The 24,820-nt window shown below is 41.7% G+C and overlaps 1 protein-coding gene across 1 annotated transcript in view; it reads right to left on the bottom strand.

The window, feature by feature from the left end:
- Positions 1–24,405, bottom strand: part of eif3e (eukaryotic translation initiation factor 3 subunit E) — a 190,571-nt gene extending 166,166 nt beyond the window's left edge. The window contains exons 1-3 of the mRNA XM_033019129.1: positions 24,250–24,405; positions 19,264–19,381; positions 9,170–9,287 (exon numbers count right to left, since the gene is read on the bottom strand). Coding sequence (XP_032875020.1) covers positions 9,170–9,287; positions 19,264–19,381; positions 24,250–24,339 — 326 coding nt within the window. The 5' untranslated portion in view covers positions 24,340–24,405. The remainder of the gene's footprint in view (positions 1–9,169; positions 9,288–19,263; positions 19,382–24,249) is intronic.
- Between the last annotated feature and the right edge of the window lie 415 nt (positions 24,406–24,820).

Raw genomic sequence — 24,820 nt, 5'->3', positions numbered from 1 at the left:
GCAATTTCCTCTTTGCACTGCCCGTTGTATGCATGTATGATTTCATTGTACTCATTTACAAAATGATTTGACTGGATAGGAAAGGCTCTCAGTGTAGTGGCCATTTGGCCTGTTTTGCATGTCATTGTGGATGGCATGTTCCTTTAAATTTTAGACTGCCCGTTATAATGTGGGTGGGATCTATGACGTGTCTTTGGGCGTGTTTATGCAGCTTAACTGCTTGCGTGGTAGTTTAGTTGGTTAGATTCGTTTTGGAGTGAAGAGGGAGAAGGTTAACCCTTCGAGCATGTCAAGCCACATGTCGAGCATGTCAAGCCACATGTCGAGCATGTCAAGCCACATGTCAAGATCATGTGAAGCATGGAGACACGAGGAGTTTTCTAGTATCTGAAGTAATGAGCTGGAGTTCGAAGAAGATTGCCGGAACAAGTCGGAAAAACCTTGGATGTATCTTACTGTTTTATATCTACAATAAAGAAAATATTCATTAAAAGACTGTGTGCTGAAGCTTTATGAAAGGAGAAGCTCTGAAGATCTCTGAGGCAGCTTGCATGCGTACCGAAGATATTCCCCTTATCCCGTCTCACCCAATTAGTGGCTAGGGAGTTAATTTCCTGAAAGATTTGAAAAATCTGCCGCTACATTAAGTCGAAGGATACCTCCGGCAGGGGGGTAATTGCCAGTCCCAGAGAGTGGGACAGAAGAAGATAAGTAGAAGCGAACCTCCGGCGGGGGTAAATACCAGTCCCTGAGATAGGGACAGAAGATCGAAGTGCGAAGGCTAAGACCTCGGAGAGGCGCAGCCAGAGCAGGACGACCAGGCTAAGACCTCAGAGAGGCATAACCAAAGAAAGATTGGTTCCAATCGTGGAACTGAAGAAGAAATACCAGTCCCAGAGAGTGGGACAGAAGATTTAATTGAAGACGGCAGGGCTAAGACCTCGGAGAGGCATAGCCAAAGAAAGAAGATTGGTTCCAATCGTGGAACTGAAGAAGATCTCGGCCAGGAAGAGCCTTGAGGTCTATCAACAGCATCGGAACGTATCTGAAGACGTATCACTGGATTTGTGAGTACGAATCGATTATTACCTTTTGAATTAAAATCACGGTTTTAATTAAAAGAATTCTGTTACAGAGCTCAAGAAGCTGTTTTCTCCAGCGTGTCTGGGAAAGGCAGACCGACCTTGGATTGTTTTGAATCTCTGGTGATAAAGCGCATTCCATTTGAATTAGCATCTTTATTTTGCACCTGGAATTAGAGAGAGGTTCTCTACATTATCGGTATGTTTTAGTTTTGGAAGAAATTGTTGATAATAACAAAGTCACTTAGAAGCAGAGACTTTTTCGACTAATTTAAAGACTTGGCAATCTGCCAAGACCTCCTTTAAATCATGACTGAAGATGAAGATGAGGGCAGAGCTATGCCAGAAGAGCCACGTGGTGGTGAAGAAAGACCCATACAACTTGAAGAAACAGATATTTCACTTGCTGCCTGTCTGAGGGAAACCGAGAAAGAGAGAAATGAATTATGGTTGCAGGTTACCAGAGTAATTGATACACAGAAAAAACTAATGGAATCAGAACAGAACGTGATCAAGGTGAAATCGTATATGAGCCAACTATGGAACCTCTACCAGGAGGTTGGCAAGAAATAGAATGTACTGCTGTGTTCAGTGCTGTCTTGGGAAGAACGCAGACGTCATACCCAGTGGGGTGAATACACGAAGAAGATATTCAATGGGTTCAAGAAAAATGCAGAGAAGTGGTTATCTGAAATTATGTCACAAGTGACGAGCTTAATAGCTGAAGATACTAAGCATGAAGAAGAAGGTGATGAAATAAAACCGGGAGATAGTATCTCAAATGTATCTTCACGAAGATCAGGCCGTAAATCTGGTAGCTCAGCCAGTTCGGTTTCGAGGGCTTCTGCTCGTTTGGGAGCCAAGGCTGTTAGCAGCGCTCTCAATAGAAGCGGATGCTATGAAGAAAAAACATGAGATGGCCCGACGGCAAGAAGAGATGATGCAACAGATGGCCCGACAGCAAGAAGAGATGGCGCGATGTCAGGAACAACTGGAATTAGATACAAAGTTGAAGGTGGCTAAAGCCAGAAAGGACATACTGGAAAGTGAAGGGTCTAGATGCAGCTCTAGATCGTCAAAGACGATGAGCTCTAGACAGAGAGCCAAAACTGCTCAGAGTGAATTGGCAGTTGGATCGATTCCACGGTCAAAGTCCACAGGATACCTTGGATTGGAAAACCTAAATAGGTTGAGTGAACCTTCAGCTCAGCAAATGGGTGCTAGACCGAAACTAGCTACTATGGGAACATCCGTACAAACTCGAGATGGACCAGTGGACCAAGGAGAAGGGAATCAGGTTGGTCTATTGGCACACAAAATTGCTGGGGAAACTCAGCGGGTGCAGCAGCATCTATGGAGCGAAGGAAATAGGCGACGTTTCGGGCCGAAACCCTTCTTCAGACGGGGTCTGAATGGTCTATTGGCACTGTTGAATAAGCAATCTGAATTCAACGAGATTATAGCTCGACAAAATACCTCTCTCATTCTGCCACTAGTTGAAATTCCTACGTATGGTGGAGATCCTTTGGGGTATGAAACTTTCGTAAGAGCCATAGAAGAGGTATTAGAGACGAAAGTTAAGGATGAAAAGGAGCGCTTACGATTTCTGGTGAAGTACACAAAAGGAAGTGTGAAGGTGCTTGTGGAAAGATGTCAGATGGAGCCAGGCAACCAGGGCTATAATAAGGCGAGAAGATTACTAAAGGAACGTTTTGGTGATGAACAGAGGATTACGAATGCATACATTGAAAAGGCCCATGCTTGGAAAGAAATCAAGCCAGAAGATGTGGATAAATTGAGTGAATATGCAATATTTCTGAGATGTTGCAGCTCGATGAAAAATCTTGGCTACATGGAGGAAATTAATCTTTCAAGTAATATGAGAATCATCATTAACAAGTTGCCCAGAAGAATGAGAGAAAAGTGGAGAGATAGGGCTGGTAAATTACGAGATAAGAGCAAACAAGTAGCCAGACTACCAGATCTGGTGGAATGTTTAGAAAGAGAAGTACGGTACATGTCAGATTCATGCAACGGGATTATTGAAGAAGCCAAGCCACTTGCAATTTATAAGGGTTCTACCTATGTCAAAACTAAACAAAAGACAGGGCTTAAGAAAAGCAATTTTGCTACCAATATAATACCTGAGAAGGTGTTGGGTGGTGCCAAAGAGGATGCACCGACCAGAAAGAACGAATTTTGTCCATTTTGTGATGAAGTAGGTCACACCATAAGATGGTGTCGTAAATTTAAAGACAAGAAATATGAAAAAAAGATGGACTTTTTAAAAAGGAATGGAATCTGCTATGGATGTTTAAAGAAGGGGCACATGGTAAAAGACTGTAAGTGCCCAATAATTTGTGACAAATGTAAGCAGAATCACCCTGATGTGCTTCATACTGTAAAGAAAGAGCCAGACCTTACTGAGCAGAAAAAGGAGTCAGCGGATGTTAATGCTATCACCTCGCCTCAAGTAACTGCACATATTGGGGCTGGAGAGAAAGCATGCATTTTCTCTATTTTACCAGTACAAGTGAGAAATAGGGAAACTAATGTAGTGTTGCAAACATATGCATTTCTGGATCATGGAAGTTCAGCTACTTTTTGCACAGAGAATTTGATGAGAAGGTTGGACATTACTGGAGAGAAAGTTAAACTTCAAATGCGTAACATGAATAAAGAAAAGGATTACCATAGTTATTATATAACAAATATGGAGATATCCAGTTTGGATGAAGATAATTTTATTCCAATTTCAGAGGTTTTCACACATGAAACAATGCCTGTTGGTCGTCAAAATGTACCCAGATGTGAAGACTTACAGCAATGGCCTTACCTGAAAGATGTCAAAATATCAAAGATAAATTCTGATATTGACTTACTTATTGGAACGAATGCTCTGAGAACATTAGAACCTGTACAGATAATTAGGAGCCAAGGGGATGGACCGTATGCTATGAAGACCCTACTAGGATGGGTTATCTATGGCTCCTTGTGTAAGAATAAGGAAAGCACCAGCAAAATGAATTGCCGTGCTGTTGTTGTTAACCAAATATCTACAGGTAAATTGGAAAAGCTGTTAATGAAGCAATATAACCATGACTTCAATGAAAGTACCAGCCAGGAATATGAAGAAATGTCTAGAGAAGAATTAAAATTCTTAGATATTATGAACCATTCAGTTAAGATGAAAAATGGACATTATTGTTTGGATTTACCTTTCAAGCAAGAAAGTGTTAATTTACCGAATAATCGTTATATGGCTGAACAGCGTATTCAAGGTTTGAAACGTAAGTTTGTTAAGAACACGAAATTTCAAGAGGAATATACATCCTTCTTACAGAATATGATTAATAATGATTATGCCGAAAGGATACCAACGAATCAACTATATCGAGATGATGGAGAGATCTGGTATATTCCGCACCATGGGGTGTACCACTCGAAGAAAGGGACATTGAGGGTGGTCTTTGACTGCGCGGCAGTCTTTAAAGGGACATCGCTTAACAGTGAACTACTGCAAGGTCCAGACCTTACTAACTCGCTCATTGGAGTTCTCATCAAATTTAGGCAAGAACCGATAGCTTTGATGGCTGATATCAGATCAATGTTTCATCAAGTGAAAGTAACTGGTAAACATATTGATTATCTGCGATTCTTATGGTGGCCTGAAGGGGATGTGCAACAAGACCTTGTTGATTACCGAATGAAAGTACATCTTTTCGGAGCAGTGTCATCTCCAAGTTGTGCGAATTTCGCTTTGAGGAAAACCGCAGAGGATAATAAAGATTATTTCCCAGAGGAGGTAATTTCCACTTTGATAAATAATTTTTACGTGGACGATTGCCTAAAATCCATTTCTACTGAGTTAGAGGCAATTCAAATGGTGAAACACCTAACCTCTCTCTGCAATAAGGGAGGATTTGTACTTACCAAGTGGGTCAGCAACCGTCGTGCTGTTTTGGAAAGCATTCCACCAGATGACAGAGCGGAAGAAACCAAGGAGTTGGATTTAGACAAAGTCAACTTGCCAATGGAAAGGGCACTGGGACTGCACTGGTGCGTGGAAACGGATGTGTTTAAGTTTAAATTGTCGATTCAGGAACGACCATGCACAAGAAGGAGTATCTTATCTGTGATTGGTTCAGTATACGATCCTTTGGGATTTCTTGCACCATTTACACTGCTAGCCAAGTTAATTTTACAGAATCTGTGTAGAGAAAAACTTGGTTGGGATGAGAGTATAACTCAAACATCCTCGCACAGTTGGACAGAATGGTTAAAAGACCTCCACAAAATTTCAAAGTTTAAGGTAGATCGGTGTATAAAGCCTAAAACCTTTGGTAAAATCGGAAATGCACAACTGCATCACTTTTCGGATGCCAGCGAAAGTGGTTATGGGACTGTTTCATACTTAAGACTACAAAATGTAAACAAAAGAGTGCATGTTGCATTCTTAATGGGAAAAGCCAGAGTAGCACCATTGAAGCAAATGACGATTCCCAGAATGGAACTTACAGCAGCAGTCTTAGCTGTTAAAATTGACATAATGCTGAGAAAGGAACTGCAATTTCAACTGGAAGAATCTACCTTCTGGACCGATAGCATTACGGTTTTGAAATACATTAACAATGAAAACAAACGTTTTATGACATTTGTTGCAAATAGAGTTTACTTTGTACTAGGAGCTACTAATGTCTCTCAATGGAGATATGTTAATACAAAGGAAAATCCTGCGGATGAAGCCTCTAGGGGACAAACAGCAAATTGCTTTCTTAATAACAAGAGATGGATCAATGGGCCAAAGTTTCTTAGTAAGCCAAGTAGAGAATGGCCAAAGCTTGAACTCGGATTTGAAATCTCTACAAATGAATCCGGAAATTAAACAAAACATTTCGGTGAATGTGATTGAAAAAAACTCATATGACACCATGAATAATTTAATTACCCACTTTTCATCATGGAATAAATTGATAACATCGGTAGCCTGGTTTCTTAAAATAAAAACAAGATTGTTGATGAAGATTCGGGAAAAGAAACAAATAACAGAAAGTATCTTGGAGGAGAATCCTAAGGAAAGGGAAAAGGAGATCAAAGTCCAGATGCAAGTTTTTGAAGCTTCACATAGCTATGTCTTGATGATCTCCTCAAAGCAGAAAATGCAATCATTTCTTTCTGTCAAAGACAGAAATACAAAGAAGAGATATTAACATTGCAAGCTGGAGGAGAGGGGGTAAAAAGAAGTAGTCAATTGTATAAGCTCGACCCAATCTGGGAAGGAGATCTTCTGCGGATGGGTGGGCGCCTAAACAGATTGGCAATGCCTGAAGAAATGAAACGTCCTATCATTCTCGCTAAGGACTTTTACATAACGACATTATTATTACGGCATATTCATGAACAAATTGGGCATGGAGGAAGAAATTACATGCTATCCCAACTTCGTAAAAAATATTGGGTTACCAAGGCTAATTCAGCAGCAAGAAAGATAATTAAAAATTGCATCATATGCACGCGAGAGCGTGGGAAACATGGTATACAGAAGATGGCAGACTTGCCTGTGGAGAGGATCACTCCAGACAAACCTCCATTCACGGATGTAGGGGTGGATTATTTTGGTCCTATGGAGGTTAAGAGAGGACGTAGCCTTGTGAAAAGATATGGTGTGATCTTCACTTGTATGGCAAGTAGAGCGGTACATCTTGAAGTTGCATCTACACTCGACACGGACTCATGTATTCAAGCATTAAGGAGATTTATTTGTCGACGGGGTCAAGTTACTTCGTTAAGATCGGATAATGGTTCAAATTTCGTTGGAGCGGATAGGGAACTAAAAAAGGCACTCAAAGACTTAAATCAGGATAAAATCCAATATACTATGCTTCAACAAGGCATAAAATGGAACTTTAATCCTCCAATGGGTTCCCATCATGGCGGTATTTGGGAACGATTAATTCGTATAGTACGAAATGTGCTGCGCTCCGTTCTTAGACAACAAATTTTGGATGATGAAGGGTTACAAACTCTGTTTTGTGAAATTGAGGCGATTTTAAACGATCGACCTATTACGAAAAGTTCTGATGATCCTAATGACCTGGAAGTACTCACACCAAATCATATTCTTCTGCTGAAAACCAATCCAACACTTCCACCTGGGCTTTTTGTAAAAGAGGATTTGTATATGAAACGTAGATGGAAGCAAGTACAATATATGACAAATCTTTTTTGGAGGAGATGGATACAAGAGTATTTGCCTTTAATCCAAGAAAGACAACGATGGCTAAGGATTAAAAGGAACTTTGTTCCAGGCGACATTGTGTTGGTGGCTGACTCTACAGCATCTCGAGGTTCTTGGTTAATGGGAAGAATACTAGAAATCATGCCTGATGTTCAGGGTTTGGTGCGTATGGTGCGACTGAAAACAAAAAACAATGTTTTAATAAGACCAATAACTAAGTTGTGCTTGCTTCTAGAAGGCGAAAGCGAAGATGGAAGAGTCGATAAAGAATTGTGATTGCAGATATATAGTGCATGCTATTTTTTCCTCGTTAGTATAGTGGTTAGTATCCACGCCTAACACGCGGGAGATCGGGGTTTGATTTCCCGACAAGGAGCTACAGGGTTCTATTCCCTGATCTTTTGATTTTGATTTTGATGTATGTTAAGCCTTTATGACCACTTTTTTGATGTTTATTGGTAATTGCCTCATTATGTATTCGGAACAATTAGGGGCCGGTATGAAGTGGCCATTTGGCCTGTTTTGCATGTCATTGTGGATGGCATGTTCCTTTAAATTTTAGAGTGCCGGTTATAATGTGGGTGGGATTTATGACGTGTCTTTGGGCGTGTTTATGCAGCTTAACTGCTTGCGTGGTAGTTTAGTTGGTTAGATTCGTTTTGGAGTGAAGAGGGAGAAGGTTAATCCTTCGAGCATGTCAAGCCACATGTCGAGCATGTCAAGCCACATGTCGAGCATGTCAAGCCACATGTCAAGATCATGTGAAGCATGGAGACACGAGGAGTTTTCTAGTATCTGAAGTAATGAGCTGGAGTTCGAAGAAGATTGCCGGAACAAGTCGGAAAAACCTTGGATGTATCTTACTGTTTTATATCTACAATAAAGAAAATATTCATTAAAAGACTGTGTGCTGAAGCTTTATGAAAGGAGAAGCTCTGAAGGTCTCTGAGGCAGCTTGCATGCGTACCGAAGATATTCCCCTTATCCCGTCTCACCCAATTAGTGGTCAGGGAGTTAATTTCCTGAAAGATTTGAAAAATCTGCCGCTACACTCAGCACTGTCAAAAATATTATTTAAATAAATTGTAAACTGCAAGACATTGATTACTGAACTGACAGCAAATTATACGTGGGGAAATTGCAACTATAAAGCTCCTTTACATTACAAACTCAGTCAAACTAAATGGGTGGCATTAGCATCAGCATACAGTCAAACCATACAAAGTCATACAAAGGGTGGCTACCAAACAAGAGTACACCCATTAGAGGCTCATGATTTCTAATCATGCTGGATGAATAAAACTGTTCATGGCACTATTGGCATGTCACTAGCAGGATTGAATGTATGAGTCATAATTTCACCATATTTTAGATCACAGCATAATATGTAGGTTTAATACATTGTTTAATATAGAACACAATCTTCCAATCATGAAAATCTACAGTGCACCTGCAATAAACTCTGTATTATCGTTCCTTATTCTACTTTTGCAATAAAATTAAATATGTTCAAATGAGTTACCCATCTCCAGAGAAAAGTAATACGTGACGTTTCAGGTCAAGGGAAAAAGTGTCTTGACCAGAAATACCACGTATTCCTTTTCTCCAGAGATGCTGCCTGAAGCGCTGAATTACTCTAGTCTTTTGTGTCCATCTTCGGTTTAAACCAGCATCTGCAGTTCCTTCCTACCATTCTGGGTTTTCAGGACAAATCGTGCGAGATAGCTTATCATCAAATTCATCCTTCAATGGTTAAGGACCAGGTCAGACATTTGACACAAAAGGCATTTCCATAAATGACTGCAAGGTAAATATAAAACAATATGTATTAGAGTTTTGTATTTCCTACCTGGTTGATTGCATTTGCCTTGTAGTTTCTGGATCCTCGAACATCTTCACAATTGGTTCAGTTTCTGATTGAAGCTGTTTCAGTTGTGCAACCACAGTTGTACGCTTTTCCCTCAAAGCTAAAAATGCAAACATGTCCTCTTTTACCCAAATGGTCATAGATGAGCTTTTATAACAGTGATGAACTTTAATAACAGCAAAAGCCTCTAATTTATGCTGGCCATCTTTTCATGGACTTTCAAATATTAGTCTAGTTTAGAGATAATGCGTGAATTGAATTCAAATATTAGTCTAGTTTAGAGATAATGCGTGAAAACAGGTCCTCGGCCCACCGAGTCCACGCTGACCAGCAACCCCAGTACACTGACATTATCCAACACATTAGGGACAATCTACTATCATTTACTCAAGCCAATTAACCTGCAAACCTGTACATCTTTAAAGTGTGGGAAGAAACTGGAACACCGGAGAAAACCCACGCGGTGACGGGGAGACATTACAACAGGATCCGTAATCAGGATGAAATCCAGAACTCTGGCGCTGAAAGTCAACGACTCTACCGCTGGGCCACCGTGCCGCAGTCAATCAATTGCTAATTGGGCTATGGAAAACAGTAACTTTCCAGTGCTCTTCTTCCAACAACCAAACTTCCTCTGTGTTCCCCAGCCCCATCGCCAAGAAAAGCAGGCCTGTGAAAATGCCAAAACCTTTCAGCTGGAAACATCTGCAAAAAGAGAACCAATTAATGTTTCAGGTCAAAGACCTTTCATAAGACCCTGATGAAGACCATGAAATATTAACTCTGTTTCAAATTTCACAGATGCTGCGAGACCTGCCGAGTGTTTTAGTACTTTCGGTTCTGTATGATCTGCAGTTTTTCAACTTTAGAAAAAACAATACCGTTAACATTTCAAATAAGTCAAAGTAAAACTGAAATGTTCCCCAATGGTCTTCTAATTACAGATTCGTCCTTTCTGTCTCAAAGTTAGCACAGCAGAACTTCTACTTATGTCTTGATATAGATAGCCTAAAGTTTACTCAGTCACTGATAAGGATCACAGAACACACCAAATAAAAATGTATGTTTCCAAAGCTCTTTCAGTCGCTGTAAAACACTTTGGACATTGTGAAGTTGGCATTGGTGAATGTGAATAAGTGTGCTTTTCACATGTACGTATTAGTACATAATGGCAATTCTAGGACTCAAAGAAGCAAATTATTACGATCCCGATAAAAAGAGTATTTCTTGTTTAAGAAATTTTCAGAAAGTGGTCATTTCAAAAATAAAGCTTACTTTATGTTGACAATATACACAAATCCCCATTCTCTGTGTGGCAACATCAAGCCAATACTTCAGAAGTTGACATATCCCAATGTGGATAACTATTACAGATCCTGCTTCTTTTCACTGCTGCTTGCAGTACAGAAATATTTCACTGCTGGGCTACCATGATTGCTTAATCAAGTGCTGCTAAGTGTGAGATCAATCATGCTTAAATTGCTTGCAGCCTCTAAGTGTACAGAATTGTTTTTTTCTACTTGGTTCTGCAATGTGAAAGAACACTTAGAGCATTTAGATGATGGACTTTGCTAAGGTGTCTGGCACTGATTTCACTGCATTTACCATCAAATACTTGATGTTTAAAACCTTTAAGCCTTATAATCCTGAAGTAACAGTAATGACGAGAATTAAACACTAAAACATGTTGTGAATCAGGACCTCAAATCTTAAGTCTTTGCTCAGCAGACCTGATGGCAAAAAAAACAAGGTGAATATAAAAAGGTCAATATGGAAATTTGAAGCAGATGAACAGTGGTGCATCTAAACAACCCACATACTGGAAGGCAAACCTGTTGTTTGACTTTCAATGAAGGCTGTGAATTTAAAAAGATGAAATCTACCCACCGCCTCTGTGAAATGGAGAAAAGAGCAGCGAGCAAGCACTGAGGTATCACCACGTTATTAGAGCCACATCTCTCCAGGTTGTGAGATTTAGGGCCAAAGCAAAATTGAATCTGATGTGAGAATTAGCAGCTGATCAATAAAGAATAGGTAGACAGCGGGTGAGGCATCATCTATGGAGCAAAGGAATCAGTGACATTTCGGGTTGAGACCCTTCTTCAGACTGAAGAAGCGTCTCGACCCGAAACGTCACCTATTCCGTCACCCGCTGAGTTTCACCAGCATTTTGGTCTACCTTCGATTTTTCCAGCATCTACAGTTCTTTCTTAAACAACAGTAAAGAATAGGTCAAATCCAAAGAATAGTATAACAAAAATTAAACCATAACAAAAGTAATCATCAAAGTGTCAAAACAACCAAAGCCAGAAACACTCACCAAGTGGGGCTGCATCTGTATAGAGAGAAAGAGTAACTTTTCAAGGTGACCTTTTTCAAATTGGGTCTTCAAGCAAAACTTTCACATTAACAAATACTTAAGTATCTTTGACCAGGAATGTTAGCTTCATTTCTCACTCCAGAGGACATGTGCCTCTGCACCAATTGTGAAGATGTTCGAGGATGAACCAGAAGATTGCGATGCATGGAATTAACAGTGACTTGGTCGTATGGATCAAAGCTGGCTAACTGAGAGAAGACCCAAGGTTCTGGTGGAAGGACAATACTCAATTTGGAGTTCTGTGACCAGTGGACATCTACAGGGATTTGTGCTGAGACCTCTGCTGTTTGCGATATACATAAATGAAGAGGATGTAAATTTAGACGTTGGTTAGTAAGTTTGCAGATGATACCAAGATTGCGGGTGATGCAGACTGAGAGGATGTAAAAGTATACTGCGAGATAAAGCTAATGTAACTCCACTTTTTAAGAAAGGAGGGAGAGAGAAAGCGGGGACTTATAGACCAGTTTGCCTTACATCGTTAGTGGGGAAAATGCTTGAGTCAATTATTAAGGATGTAATGGCAGTGTATTTGGAAAGCAGTGACAGAATCGGTCAAAGTCAGCCTGGATTTATGAAGGGGAAATCATGCTTGACTAATCTTCTGAAATTTTTTGAGGATGTAACAAGTGAGAACCAGTGGATGTGGTGCATCTGGACTTTCAAAAAGCCTTTGACAAGGTCCCACACAGGACATTAGTGCGCAAAATTAGAGCACAAGGTATTGGGGGTAAGGTGTTGACATGGATAGAGAACTGGTTGGCAGACAGGAAGCAAAGAGTCGGAATTAATGTGTTCTTTTCAGAATGGCAGGTAGTGACTAGTGGCGTGCCGCAAGGCTCAGTGCTGTGACCACAGTGTTAGGACCCCGACTATTTATGATATATATTAACGATTTAGACGAGGGGATTAAATGTAAGATCTCCAAGTTTGCGGATGGGTGGCAGTGTGAGCTGCGAGGAGGATGCTATGAGGCTGTAGGGTGACTTGGATAGGTTGGGTGAGTGGGCAGATGCAGTATAATGTGGATAAATGTGATTATCCACTTTGGTGGCAAGAACAAGAAGGCAGATTATTATCTGAATGGTGTCAGATTAGGAAAAAGGGACAGGCAACGAGACCTGAGTGTCCTTGTACATCAGTCACTGAAAGTAAGCATGCGGGTACAGCAGGCAGTGAAGAAAGCAAATGGCATGTTGGCCTTCATAGCGAGTGTAGGTCCTACTGCAGTAGTACAGGGCCCTGGTGGGACCGCACCTGGAGTGTGCAGTTTTGGTCTCCTAATTTGAGGAAGGACATTCTTGCTATTGAGGGAGTGCAGCGTGTTCGAGGATGAACCAGAAGATTAAGATTAGTTCCTGGGATGGGGGGACTGACCTATGATGGGGCGACTGGGCTTGTATTCACTGGAATTTAGAAGGATGAGATGGGATCTTATAGAAACATATAAAACTCTTAAGGAATTGGACAGGCGAGATGCAGGAAAAATGTTCCCGATCACATGTGGTTAAAGCACACATTGTCAGATTTCATTAAAGGGTATTTTTATACATTTTGATTTCACCATGTAGAAATTACAGCTGTGTTTATACATAGTGCCCCCATTTCAGGGCACCATATTGTTTGGGACACATGGCTTCACAGGTGTTTGTAATTGCTCAGGTGTGTTTAATTGCCTCCTAAATGCAGGTATAAGAGAGCTCTCAGCACCTAGTCTTTCCTCAAGTCTTTCCATCGCCTTTGGAAACTTTTATTGCTGTTTATCAACATGAGCACCAAAGTTGTGCTAAAGTCAAAGAAGCTATTATGAGACTGAGAAACGAGAATAAAACTGTTAGGAGACATCAGCCAAACTTTAGGCTTACCAAAATCAACTGTTTGGAACATCATTAAGAAGAAAGAGAGCACTGGTGAGCTTACTAATCGCAAAGGAACTGGCAGGCCAAGGGGTACCTCCACAGCTGATGACAGAACAATTTTCTCAATAATTTAAAAAAAAGCACAAAGCACATCTGTCCGACAGATCAGAAACGCACTTCAGGAGTCTGGTGTGGATTTGTTAATGACCACTGTCCGCAGAAGACTTCATGAACAGAAATACAGAGGCTACACTGCAAGATGCAAACCACTGGTTAGCCACAAAAATAGGATGGCCAGGTTACAGTTTGTCAAGAAGTACTTAAAAGAGCAACCACAGTTCTGGAAAAAAAAGTCTTATGGACAGATGAGGTGAAGATTAACTTATATCAGAGTGATGGCAAGAGCAAAGTATGGAGGGGAGAAGGAACTGCCCAAGATCCAAAGCATACCACCTCATCTGTGAAACACGGTGGATGGTGTGTTATGGCCTGGGCATGTATGGCTGCTGAAGGTATTGGTTCACTGATCTTCATTAATGATACAACTGCTGATGGTAGTAGCATAATTAATTCTGAAGTGTATACACACATCTTATCTGCTCAAGTTGAAACAAATGCCTCAAAGCTTATTGGCCGGCGGTTCATTCTACAGCAAGACACACTACTAAAGCACACAAAGGAGTTTTTCAAAGCTATAAAATGATCAGTTCTTGAGTGGCCAAGTCCATGACCCAATCTCAACCCAATTGAGCATGCTTTTTATATGCTGAGAAAACTGAAGGGGACGAGCTGCAATACAGGCCTGGCAGAGCATCACCAAAGACACCCAGCAACTGATATGCAGGAAAAATGTCCATGAATCGCAGACTTCAAGCAGTCATTGCACGCAAAGGATATGCAACAAAATACTAAACATGACTGCTTTCATTTACACGACATTGCTGTGTCCCTAACATTATGGTGCCCTGAAATGGGGGAACAATGTATAAACACTGCTGTAATTTATGCATGGTGAAAGCAAAATGTATAAAAATGGCCTTTATTAAAATCTGACAATGTGCACTTTAACCACATGTGATTTTTTTCTATTACAAATCTCAAATTGTGGCCATGGAGGAGGCCCAGGACAGAAAGTTCGGATTCGGAGTGGGAGGAGGAGTTGAAGTGCTGAGCCACTGGGAGATCAGGTTGGTTATTACAAACTGAGTGTAGGTGTGGTGCGAAGCGATCGCCAAGCCTACACTTGGTCTCACTGAGGTTGATCATACGCTGAATAATCCAACCAGAATTTTGTTTGGAAGTGGAAAGAAATAATAGAAATTGCATTCTTTGCAACGTGCAAAAGGAGTTGAGATACTGTATTGTAATTTTGCTGCATGTCATTGTAGTATATATCACGTCTTGATTGGTGAATATGTTTAGTTTGTGATTTTATTTGAAGCATAAATATTATGTGAATGCTTCATTGACCATAATTCTGACTGGTAACGACGCACTTCGTCCGAGCACATTATTGCACGTGTCATGCAAGCCATCTTAAATGACCACCTAAACTGTCATTTGGCAACCTAAAAAGCTGCCCAGGTTGCCCAGCTGGCAAAAGGGGAAAAAAGTTAAGCGAGAGCCCTGGTGACAATTTATATATGCCAATTAAACGACAAACCCACACAACTTTGGGATGAGGGAGGGAACCAGAACACCCCAAATAAATCCAGTCACAGGGAGAATGTGCAAACTCCCCACACACACACACACACAGCACCCTAAGTCAGGTTTCCGAATATTTGGCATTGTGAGGTAGCAGCTTTTCCAGCAGCACTCTTATAGCATTCAAAATGATTATCATCCAAGACAAAGCAATGCTCAATGGCTCTTCACCAAACATGAAACACCTCTGCACTATAATTAATAATAAATATGCTAGAACTTACCAAGGCTTCTTCAACCTAAACCACCTTTAAAGAGGACAGACACACAAGGCACAATCTCCACCAAAAGGTTACCCTCCATGTCCGACATAATTCTAACTTGAAAACTTATCACCATATTGTAATCATCGTGAGGTCATCCTGGAATTCCCAACTATTTGCTTTTGTATGTAATTTATTGTGGTTTTGTAAGTAATTTACTGTGTTTTTGTATGTAATTTATTCTATGGAATGTCTTGTCTTTTATCTGGACCTTGAGTCTGTAATAAAAAGTAAGTAAGTAACTTGAGAATTTCAGTAGTTCAAAGCAACAGCTTCCCATCACTCTCAAAAGCAACTGGGAATGCACACAACCCATTTAAAGTGGCTGAAAGCGTAAACACATTCATAACAGTACCTTGGAACAATTGTTCAGTTTTGGGGACAAGACACTGCTGGAATCTTGAGCAGAAAACAAAGTGTTGAGTGAAACTCAATGGATCTGGCAGCATTGGTAGACGGAAATGGACAGACGAAGTTTCGGGGTGGGAATCTTCTTCAGATTGAACACACTGAGTTCCCCCAGCATTTTGAATTTTGTTCAGTTATGTTCAGATTGTTAAACCCATCTTATTATATATCTCATTCTTCCTGTTTTTTTCTGATGACTGAAGGTTGGTTGCTGCATCTAATGCAAGAGTCATTGCAGCAGTTGGCAAAAAATGCATGAAAGATCATGTCAACCATTGTAAACATAGAAACATAGAAACATAGAAAGTAGGTGCGAGAGTAGACCACCAGGTCCGTCGAGCCCGCACCGCCATTCGCTCATGGCTGAACACTAAACAGACACACTTACCCACAAACAGTAGACACAAGACACAGAACACAAGACACTACCCTCCCCTTTATACCGCTATCACCCCTCTCCACCCCAAGAACCGCTCTCCTAAGAGTGATCTCCTGGGGGAGGCAAAAAACCGGATAAAAACCCAGGTCCAATTCGGGAAAAAAATCCGGGAAATTCCTCTCCGACCCCAATCCAGGCGATCGACACTTGTCCAGGAGATCACTCAGGTCTTACTATACTAACCATACCTAGGTCCATATCCCTGCCCTCTCCCCGTAGCCCCTTATCCCCTTGGCAGCTAAAAAACCATCTATTTTAGACTTAAATATATTTAACGTTTCTGCTTCCACTGCTCCCTGGGGCAGTGAATTCCATAAATTAACCACCCTCTGGGTGAAGAAGTTCTTCCTCATCTCAGTTTTAAAAGAGCCCCCCCTTATTCTGCAACTATGTCCCCTAGTTCTAGTTTCCCCGATCATTGGGAACATCCTCGGTGCATCCACCCGATCGAGGCCTCTCACGATCTTATATGTTTCAATGAGATCGCCTCTCATTCTTCTAAACTCCAAAGAGTAGAGTTCCAGCTTACTTAACCTTTCCTCATATGTCAATCCCCTCATCGCAGGAATTAATCTTGTAAACCTTCGCTGCACTGCCTCCAGGGCTACTACATCCTTTCTTAAGTATGGACCCCAGAACTGTACACAGTATTCCAAATGTGGTCTCACTAATACTGTGTACAGCTGCAGCAAGACCTCCGTGTTTTTATACTCAATCCCCCTAGCAATAAAGGCCAAAACTCCATTGGCCTTCCTGATTGCTTGCTGCACCTGCATACTGACTTTTAGTGATTCATGTACTAATACCCCTAGATCCCTTTGCGTTGCATTACAACGCAGCTCCTCCTCATTTAGAAAATAACTTGCCCTATCATTTTTTTTCCCAAAGTGAATGACTTCACATTTATTAGTATTAAATTTCATCTGCCAAGTTGTTGCCCACTCACCTAGCTTATCTATATCCTTTTGCAGACTCTTCCTATCCTCCTCATCCCCTACTTTTCCTCCCATTTTTGTATCGTCCGCAAATTTTGATATATTACACTTGGTTCCCTCCTCCAAATCATTTATATAAATTGTGAACAACTGGGGTCCCAGCACCGACCCTTGCGGAACCCCGCTAGTTACCGGTTGCCATCCCGAGTATGAACCATTTATCCCCACTCTCTGCTTCCTATTTGTTAGCCAATCCTCTACCCATGCTAATATATTACCCCCAATCCCATAATTTTTTATTTTTAGCAATAGTCTCTTATGTGGCACCTTGTCAAAAGCCTTTTGGAAGTCCAAGTATACCACATCCACCGGTTCCCCTTTATCCACCCGGGTTGTTACTTCCTCAAAGAATTCGAGCAGATTCGTTAAACAGGATTTCCCCTTCACAAAACCATGCTGGTTCTGTCCGATGAAGTCATGTTTATCCAAGTGCCCCGTTAGTGTTTCTTTAATAATTGTCTCTAACATTTTACCCACCACCGATGTTAGACTAACCGGTCTATAGTTACCCGCCTTCTGTTTACTTCCTTTTTTAAATATAGGTGTTACATTGGCCATTTTCCAATCCACTGGGACCGTTCCTGCCTCCAGGGAGTTTTGGAAAATTATCACCAATGCATCCACAATCCCCACCGCTATCTCCCTCAAGACCCTTGGATGTAATCCATCAGGCCCAGGGGATTTATCCTCCTTCAGTCTCATTAATTTCCCTAATACCACCTCCTTGGTGATCTTAATAGTATTTAGCTCCTCCATTCCTACCGCCCCCTGTTTATCCAGCGTTGGAATATTTTTTGTGTCTTCTATGGTGAAGACTGATACAAAATACTCGTTTAATGCCTTTGCCATTTCCATGTTCCCCACCAACAACTCTCCAGTCTCACCCTCCAATGGACCAACGTTCACCTTAGCCACCCTTTTTCTTTTTATATAGCTATAAAAACTCTTACTATTAGTTTTTATGTTGTTCGCTAAATTCCTTTCATAGTCTATTTTCCCCGTCTTAATTAATCTCTTAGTTATTATTTGCTGACCTTTAAATGCTTCCCAATCCTCTACCCTCCCACTATCTCTGGCTACCTTATATGCCCTTGCCTTCAGCCGAATACTATCCTTTATAGTTTTACTGAGCCATGGCTGACTGTTCTTACCCTTACCCCTTTTTTTCTTCATAGGAATAAATTTTTCTTGAAGGTTATACAGTAGATCCTTAAACGTACACCACTGCTCATGTACCGTCTTATTCTTGAGTCTGCTATCCCAGTCAACTTTGATCAGCTCAGTCCTCATACCTTCATAATCCCCCTTATTTAGACTAAGCACCCTAGCCTGAGTTTCAACCTGCTCCCCTTCTATTTGAATATGGAATTCGACCATATTGTGGTCACTTATTCCCAACGAGTCCCTAACTATGACATTTTTAATTAATCCTGCTTCATTACACAGGACCAGATCCAAGATTGCCTCCCCCCTTGTCGGTTCTGTGACATACTGTTCTAGGAACCCGTCTCTAATACATTCTATAAACTCTTCCTCTAGTCTACCCTGCCCAGTTTGGTTTGCCCAATTAATATGAAAATTGAAGTCCCCCATGATTACAGCAGTTCCCTTTTTACATGCGTCAACTATTTGCAGATTTATGTTCTGACTAACAGCGTCACAGCTATTTGGAGGTCAATAAATTACACCCACTAGTGTTTTTTTCCCCTTGTTATTCTCTATCTGTACCCAAGCTGTTTCACTATCCTGATCCTTCAACGCAATATCCTTCCTCTCTATTGCCGTTATTCCCTCCCTTATTAAAAGGTACAGAAGTGATTGCACCAAGATTTTTTAAATCATAGCACAGCAGAGCAGTGGACTTGCAATTAAATAGGAAATACACATCTAACCCAAATGCAAAATTATAATGAGTTGTAGAACCATACCAGTGTATTCCTTCGGGGTGTTGTGAATGTTGCTTATGTATTGTGACAAGTGTAACATTGTACATCCTGAAAAATATTTATCATGCATACAACTCACCTTGAGGAATCTCTTTATCAAGATACAAGTTCTTGTACACATCCATAGCAAAGTCAACCATGTTTGTGGCACTGAGAAGGTCCAGTTTCCCCTGGAGAAGCTCCTTTTCATTGTAAATCTAAAATCAAATGCAAGCGGAGAATTCTGTTTTTATTTATTCATTTTAAATCACAACATCACAAGGTATTCAAGACAGATGAACTTTGAACATTACATCTAGATAAATACAGACCACAAGTCATTCTTTGTGCCAGTGCTAAACAACCAATACAACCCATTCTGGTGCGAGTCAGTGAGCAAAACCGTCAACATTGATAAGAGAATAATATCCAATCCTACACAACAATATTGAAAGAGATTTTTCCCATTTTCAATGCCTAGAATTACATGTGGATGCTGAAATTTCCAAATAAGACAATTGCGTGAGACACTTGCTGAAAACCTGATGAAGTTATAATTGCTGCAGTAACTTCAGCAGAAGGCAAAGTAATAAGAATGTTTACATTATTCCTTCAGTGAAAAATGTACAGCTTTGAATGAACACTTCGCAGTAAAGAATGTTGCAGCCGAGGTTTCATTCGGCCCATTATGCCTGAGACAACTCTTTGAAGAGTTGCTCAATGCAATCGAAAAGCCCAGCTTGTTCATATTTCCATCTCAATTTTTCTTTTGATTAAAACATTTATTTTATCAACCCATCAAGTCTATACCAACTCTCAAAGCAACCCATCCCTTCCCTCTTGAGATGCTGCCTATCCCGCTGAATTACTCCAGCATTTTGTCTACCTTCGATTTAAACCAGCATCTGCAGTTCTTTCCTGCACTCAAAGCAACCCCATTCGTCACTCCCACTCTTCTTTCTCCATTCTCTTTCAAAAGCAAATCTGTACCATTCCGATTTTCTAACACCTGCCCTAAGGTAGGCTTAACTTACACCAGCCACTTAACCTCCCAAATTGCTTACCTTTGGTAGGGAGGACAAAACCAAAGCAGCCAGCCAGAACAGGGAGAGCATGCAAACTCCACAGAAAAATGGGATTAAACTAATTTTGCAAGAGCTGTGAGGCACCTGAACCATTGTACTGCAAAATATCTTGATGTACTTATTCAATTAGTATTCGAGACTAGTGGAAACTGATTTTGTTGTTCCTTTCAGTCAATATGTTCAAACGTATGTGAGGAAGGTGTAAAGTGTCTCTAAAATGCTTGAGGTAGGAATGAGAAAGAAGAGGTAATAAATAGGCAAGATGGTGGCATATGGAGTATGATCTGAAATATGTGAAATTATCCATTTTGGCAGGAGGTCCATAGGAAACTTTCAGCGGGATACTGGCCATACACAGGCAAATGGATCTAGCTCAAGTAAACAATTTGGTGGGCATGGATGAGTTGGACAATTTGGTGGGCATGGATGAACATTTCACTAATTATGACTCTAATAGATGGAACAGAATATATTTGACTTTGTGAACAGAACCTTTACATTCAATGATGAGGGTAATGAGGACTTGCCTCTCTCTTTAATTCTCCACCACAGTTCAAATTCTCTTGCACTGCTCAAATAAAGCATATCCCAAAAAGAACATAATTTCATCCTCGAATGGGGTATGTTACAGCCCTCGGGACTTCAGAATTTCAGATAACCTTCCTTTCCAGTGTGTGTCAAAAACAGACCAATCCAATGAAAGGTCATAGATCAGATTTCTCTCTACAGTTGCTAACTGCCCCAAATCTTTCCAAATTTTCTGCAAATTCAGCATCCATCGTGTTTTGTTTCTCTGGTGTGCTTTGCTTCTCCACATTTTTTGATAAAACTCCTATTTATTCTCTATGTTTTCAGTAATTTCCTAAGCACACTATCCATCTTCAATTACTCACCACTCATCAGCTGGCACCAACACATACCTCACTCAGTCTATTTTTGCCCCCATCCAATCGCAGATTTTTCTCTATGCCATCTCTACCGCGGCAATTGAAAACGTTTGATTTCGAAGTTTGCCTGATTCTGAGGGAAGGTGATCGACATGAAACATTGTTTCTCTCTGCAGACGCTGCCTAACCTGACTATTATCAGCATTTTCTAATCTCATTTCAGGGTAACCACATAACAATTACAGCACGGAAACAGGCCATCTCGGCCCTTCTAGTCCGTGCCGGACACTTACTCTCACCTAGTCCCATCTACCTGCATTCAGACCATAACCCTCCATTCCTTTCCCGTCCATATACCTATCCAATCTATTTTTAAATGATAAAAACGAACCTGCCTCCACCACTTCCACTGGAAGTTCATTCCACACAGCTACCACTCTGAGTAAAGAAGTTCCCCCTCATGTTGCCCCTAATCTTTTGTCCTTTAATTCTCAAATCATGTCCTCTTGTTTGAACCTTCCCTACTCTCAATGGAAAAAGCTTATCCACGTCAACTCTGCCAATCCCTCCCATAATTTTAAAGACCTCTATCAAGTCCCCCCCTTAACCGTCTGCGCTCCAAAGAATAAAGACCTATCTTGTTCAACCTTTCTCTGTAACTTAGGTGTTGAAACACAGGCAACAGTCTAGTAAATCTCCTCTGTACTCTCTCTATTTTGTTGACATCTTTCCTATAATTTGGCGACCAGAATTGGCCTCACCAATGCCTTGTACAATTTTAACATTACATCCCAACTTATATACTCAATGCTCTGATTTATATAGGCCAGCGCACCAAAAGCTTTCTTTACCACCCTATCTAAATGAGATTCCACCTTCAGGGAACTATGCACAGTCATTCCTAGATCCCTCTGTTCAACTGCATTGCTCAATTCGCTACCATTTACCATGTACGTCCTATTTTGATTTGTCCTGTCAAGATGTAGCACCTCACACTTGGTGGACAGTGGTAGAGTTGCTGCCGTACAACATCAGAGTCCCAGGTTCGATCCTGACTATGGGTGCTGACTATACAGTTTGCATGTTCTCCCCGTGACCGCGTGGATTTTCTCTGGGAGCTCCGGTTTCCTCCCACATTTCAAATACGTACAAGTTTGTAGGTTAATTGACCAGTAAAATTGCAAATTATCTGTAGTGTGTAGGATAGTGCTAGTGTATGGCGGTCACTGGTCAGCATGGACGTGGCGGGCCGAAGGGCCTGTTTCCGTGCTATATCTTAAAACTAAACAATGTTTCGGTGCCCCATCCCCACCAGTCCTTCTGGTGAATCCTCATATTATATTTTATCTGTCCAGTCAGGTCCTTTTATTATTCTTGATGGAAAACTTCAACATGAAACTTCGACAATTCCTTTTGTGCCAATAGATGTGCTCAACTTGCTGGGCTTCACTAGCAGATTGTTTGTTGCTCCAGATTTCATCACCTGCAGTCTTCCCTTTGTTATTTACTTGCCTCTACCATTCCCATTCAGCTAGGACTATCACCATTTGTGGCAAACGCTCTCATCTATTATATCTCATCATAGATCTACCCTCCCCTCATAACTCAACAACTTGTTTTTTGCTCCTTCGGTTAGATAGCATGAAAGGAAAGGCCATTGGGTTGAAAGGTTTGTACTATTTCTTCCTTCAGAGATGCACCCTAAGCATTTTCAGCTAATGGATTTTTTTTTTTTTAATGAAACTGCTTATCAGAAAAATCTTTAATAAACACAGTGTTGAAGACATGTAGCTAGTCAGACAACATCTACTGAATGAGAAATAGATCTGAACATTAGAACTGTTAATCACATTCCTTTTTCAACAGATGCTGCCTGACTTACTGAGTGTTTTGCAATGTTTTTTGTTTTATTTCAGGACTGTTCCAGTATTTTTTTTATTTGAGATTTTAAAACATATCACAATTTATTTGTAGAAATTCTGGAATATTTATGTACAAAGATGTGTTGATTTGTTGCTTTGTGAGGGGTAGAATAGTTAGGAAGGCAACCTACTTTAACAGTAGAAACAAAGAAATGCAGAGGCTGGTTTACAAAAAAACAAAATCCTGGAGTAGCTCAGAGTGGTCAGGCAGCATTTCTGGAGCACATGGATGGGTGACATTTCAGATTCAGGATCCCTTTTTCAGACTGATTGTAGGGGATGAGATAAAATTGGTAGAGAAAAGGGGCAGGGCAAAGCCTGGCAGGTGATAGATTGATACGGGCGAGGGCTTATTTTGGGGGAAGAGGGCAGGGGGAAGATCCTGCTTAGAAACCAGGAGATAGCAGTAGGCCCTGACAGACTGAGCATGTTTACTAAAGATCGAGGACATCTCGAGAAATTAAGCGTAAGCGATAGCGTCTTTCCAAAAGGCAGGGTGGGAGGAAGTGTTGTCCAGATAACCGTGGGAGTCACCGAGGATGGGGGGAGGAGAGGAGGGATGGGGGGAGGAGAGGAGGGATGGGGGGAGGAGAGGAGGGATGGGGGGAGGAGAGGAGGGATGGGGGGAGGAGAGGAGGGATGGGGGGGGAAGGAGCGATTGGGGGGTTGGGAAGGAGGGATGGGGAGAAGGCAGGATGAGGTGGAGAGGAGGGATGAGGGGGAGAGGAGGGATGAGGGGGAGAGGAGGGATGGAGGGGGAGAGGAGGGATGGAGAGGAGGGATGAGGGGGAGAGGAGGGATGGAGGGGGAGGGGGAGAAAGGAGGGATAGAGGAGGGATGGGGGAGGAGAAGAGGGATGGGAGGAGGAGAGGGATGGGGGGGAGAGGAGGAGGGATGGGGGAGGGGAAGGGAGTTGGGGAGGGGAAGAGACATGGGGGGGAGGGGAGGAAGCGGGATAGGGGATGATGGGGGGAGGATCGTGGGGGTGGGGTCGTGATGTTGGGAGAGAGCAGTGGGATCGGGAAGGACTGAACCACCACTAGTTTGCGGGCCCCAGACGGGACGTGTGGCGGCGGCGGCGACGGCGGCCGCTCCCGGCCCTGACTCAAGGCCGCCTCACGTGGGTGCGCTGCAGATTCCCGGAGCCGCAACACGGGTCCTGACAGCGCGGGTCAGCGGCCTTCACCTTTACCTCTTTGACCGACAGGAACTCGAGCAGCGGGAAAACCAGGTGGCGATCCAGGAAATTGCCGATCTGCATCGTCAGGTCGTAGTCCGCCATCTTGGCCAGAAAGGGATTCAAACTTTCGCAACTTTATCAATAGACACTGTCCGCGGACACAACCCGCCCCCCGGCGCGGCCCATTGGTGCAGCCGGTAACTCCTGCCTGTCAATCAAACCCGGGCCGAGGGCCGTTCAGCCCATCTACAGCCAACTAGGGTGTAAAATCTGCAAACCCACGAGCAGGAAGCGGGGCATGTAAACCAGGAGGTGACATTGCACTAATGATCAAGGAGTAATCAATATCTGAGGAGGCAATAAAAAAGCAATTCATTTGCTCGGCCTATTGCTACTAGCCTCGTAACACTCAGCAGAGATGGAGGACCAGGTATGCAGAAATGGAGATATAAAGAAAGCGAGATGTAAGAATAACAGAGATACAGTGGAGTATTTCAACTTCCCCAAAATTAACTGGTATCGTCACAGTGTGAAAGGCCTTAATGGGCTGGGATTTCCAAGTCCAAATGAGGGTTACTTTGGA

Source organism: Amblyraja radiata, chromosome 4, assembly GCF_010909765.2.
Source record: "Amblyraja radiata isolate CabotCenter1 chromosome 4, sAmbRad1.1.pri, whole genome shotgun sequence".
Classification (NCBI taxonomy): domain Eukaryota; kingdom Metazoa; phylum Chordata; class Chondrichthyes; order Rajiformes; family Rajidae; genus Amblyraja; species Amblyraja radiata.
Note: the sequence above shows the minus strand (reverse complement) of the source record. Positions and strands in the feature narration are given on the sequence as shown.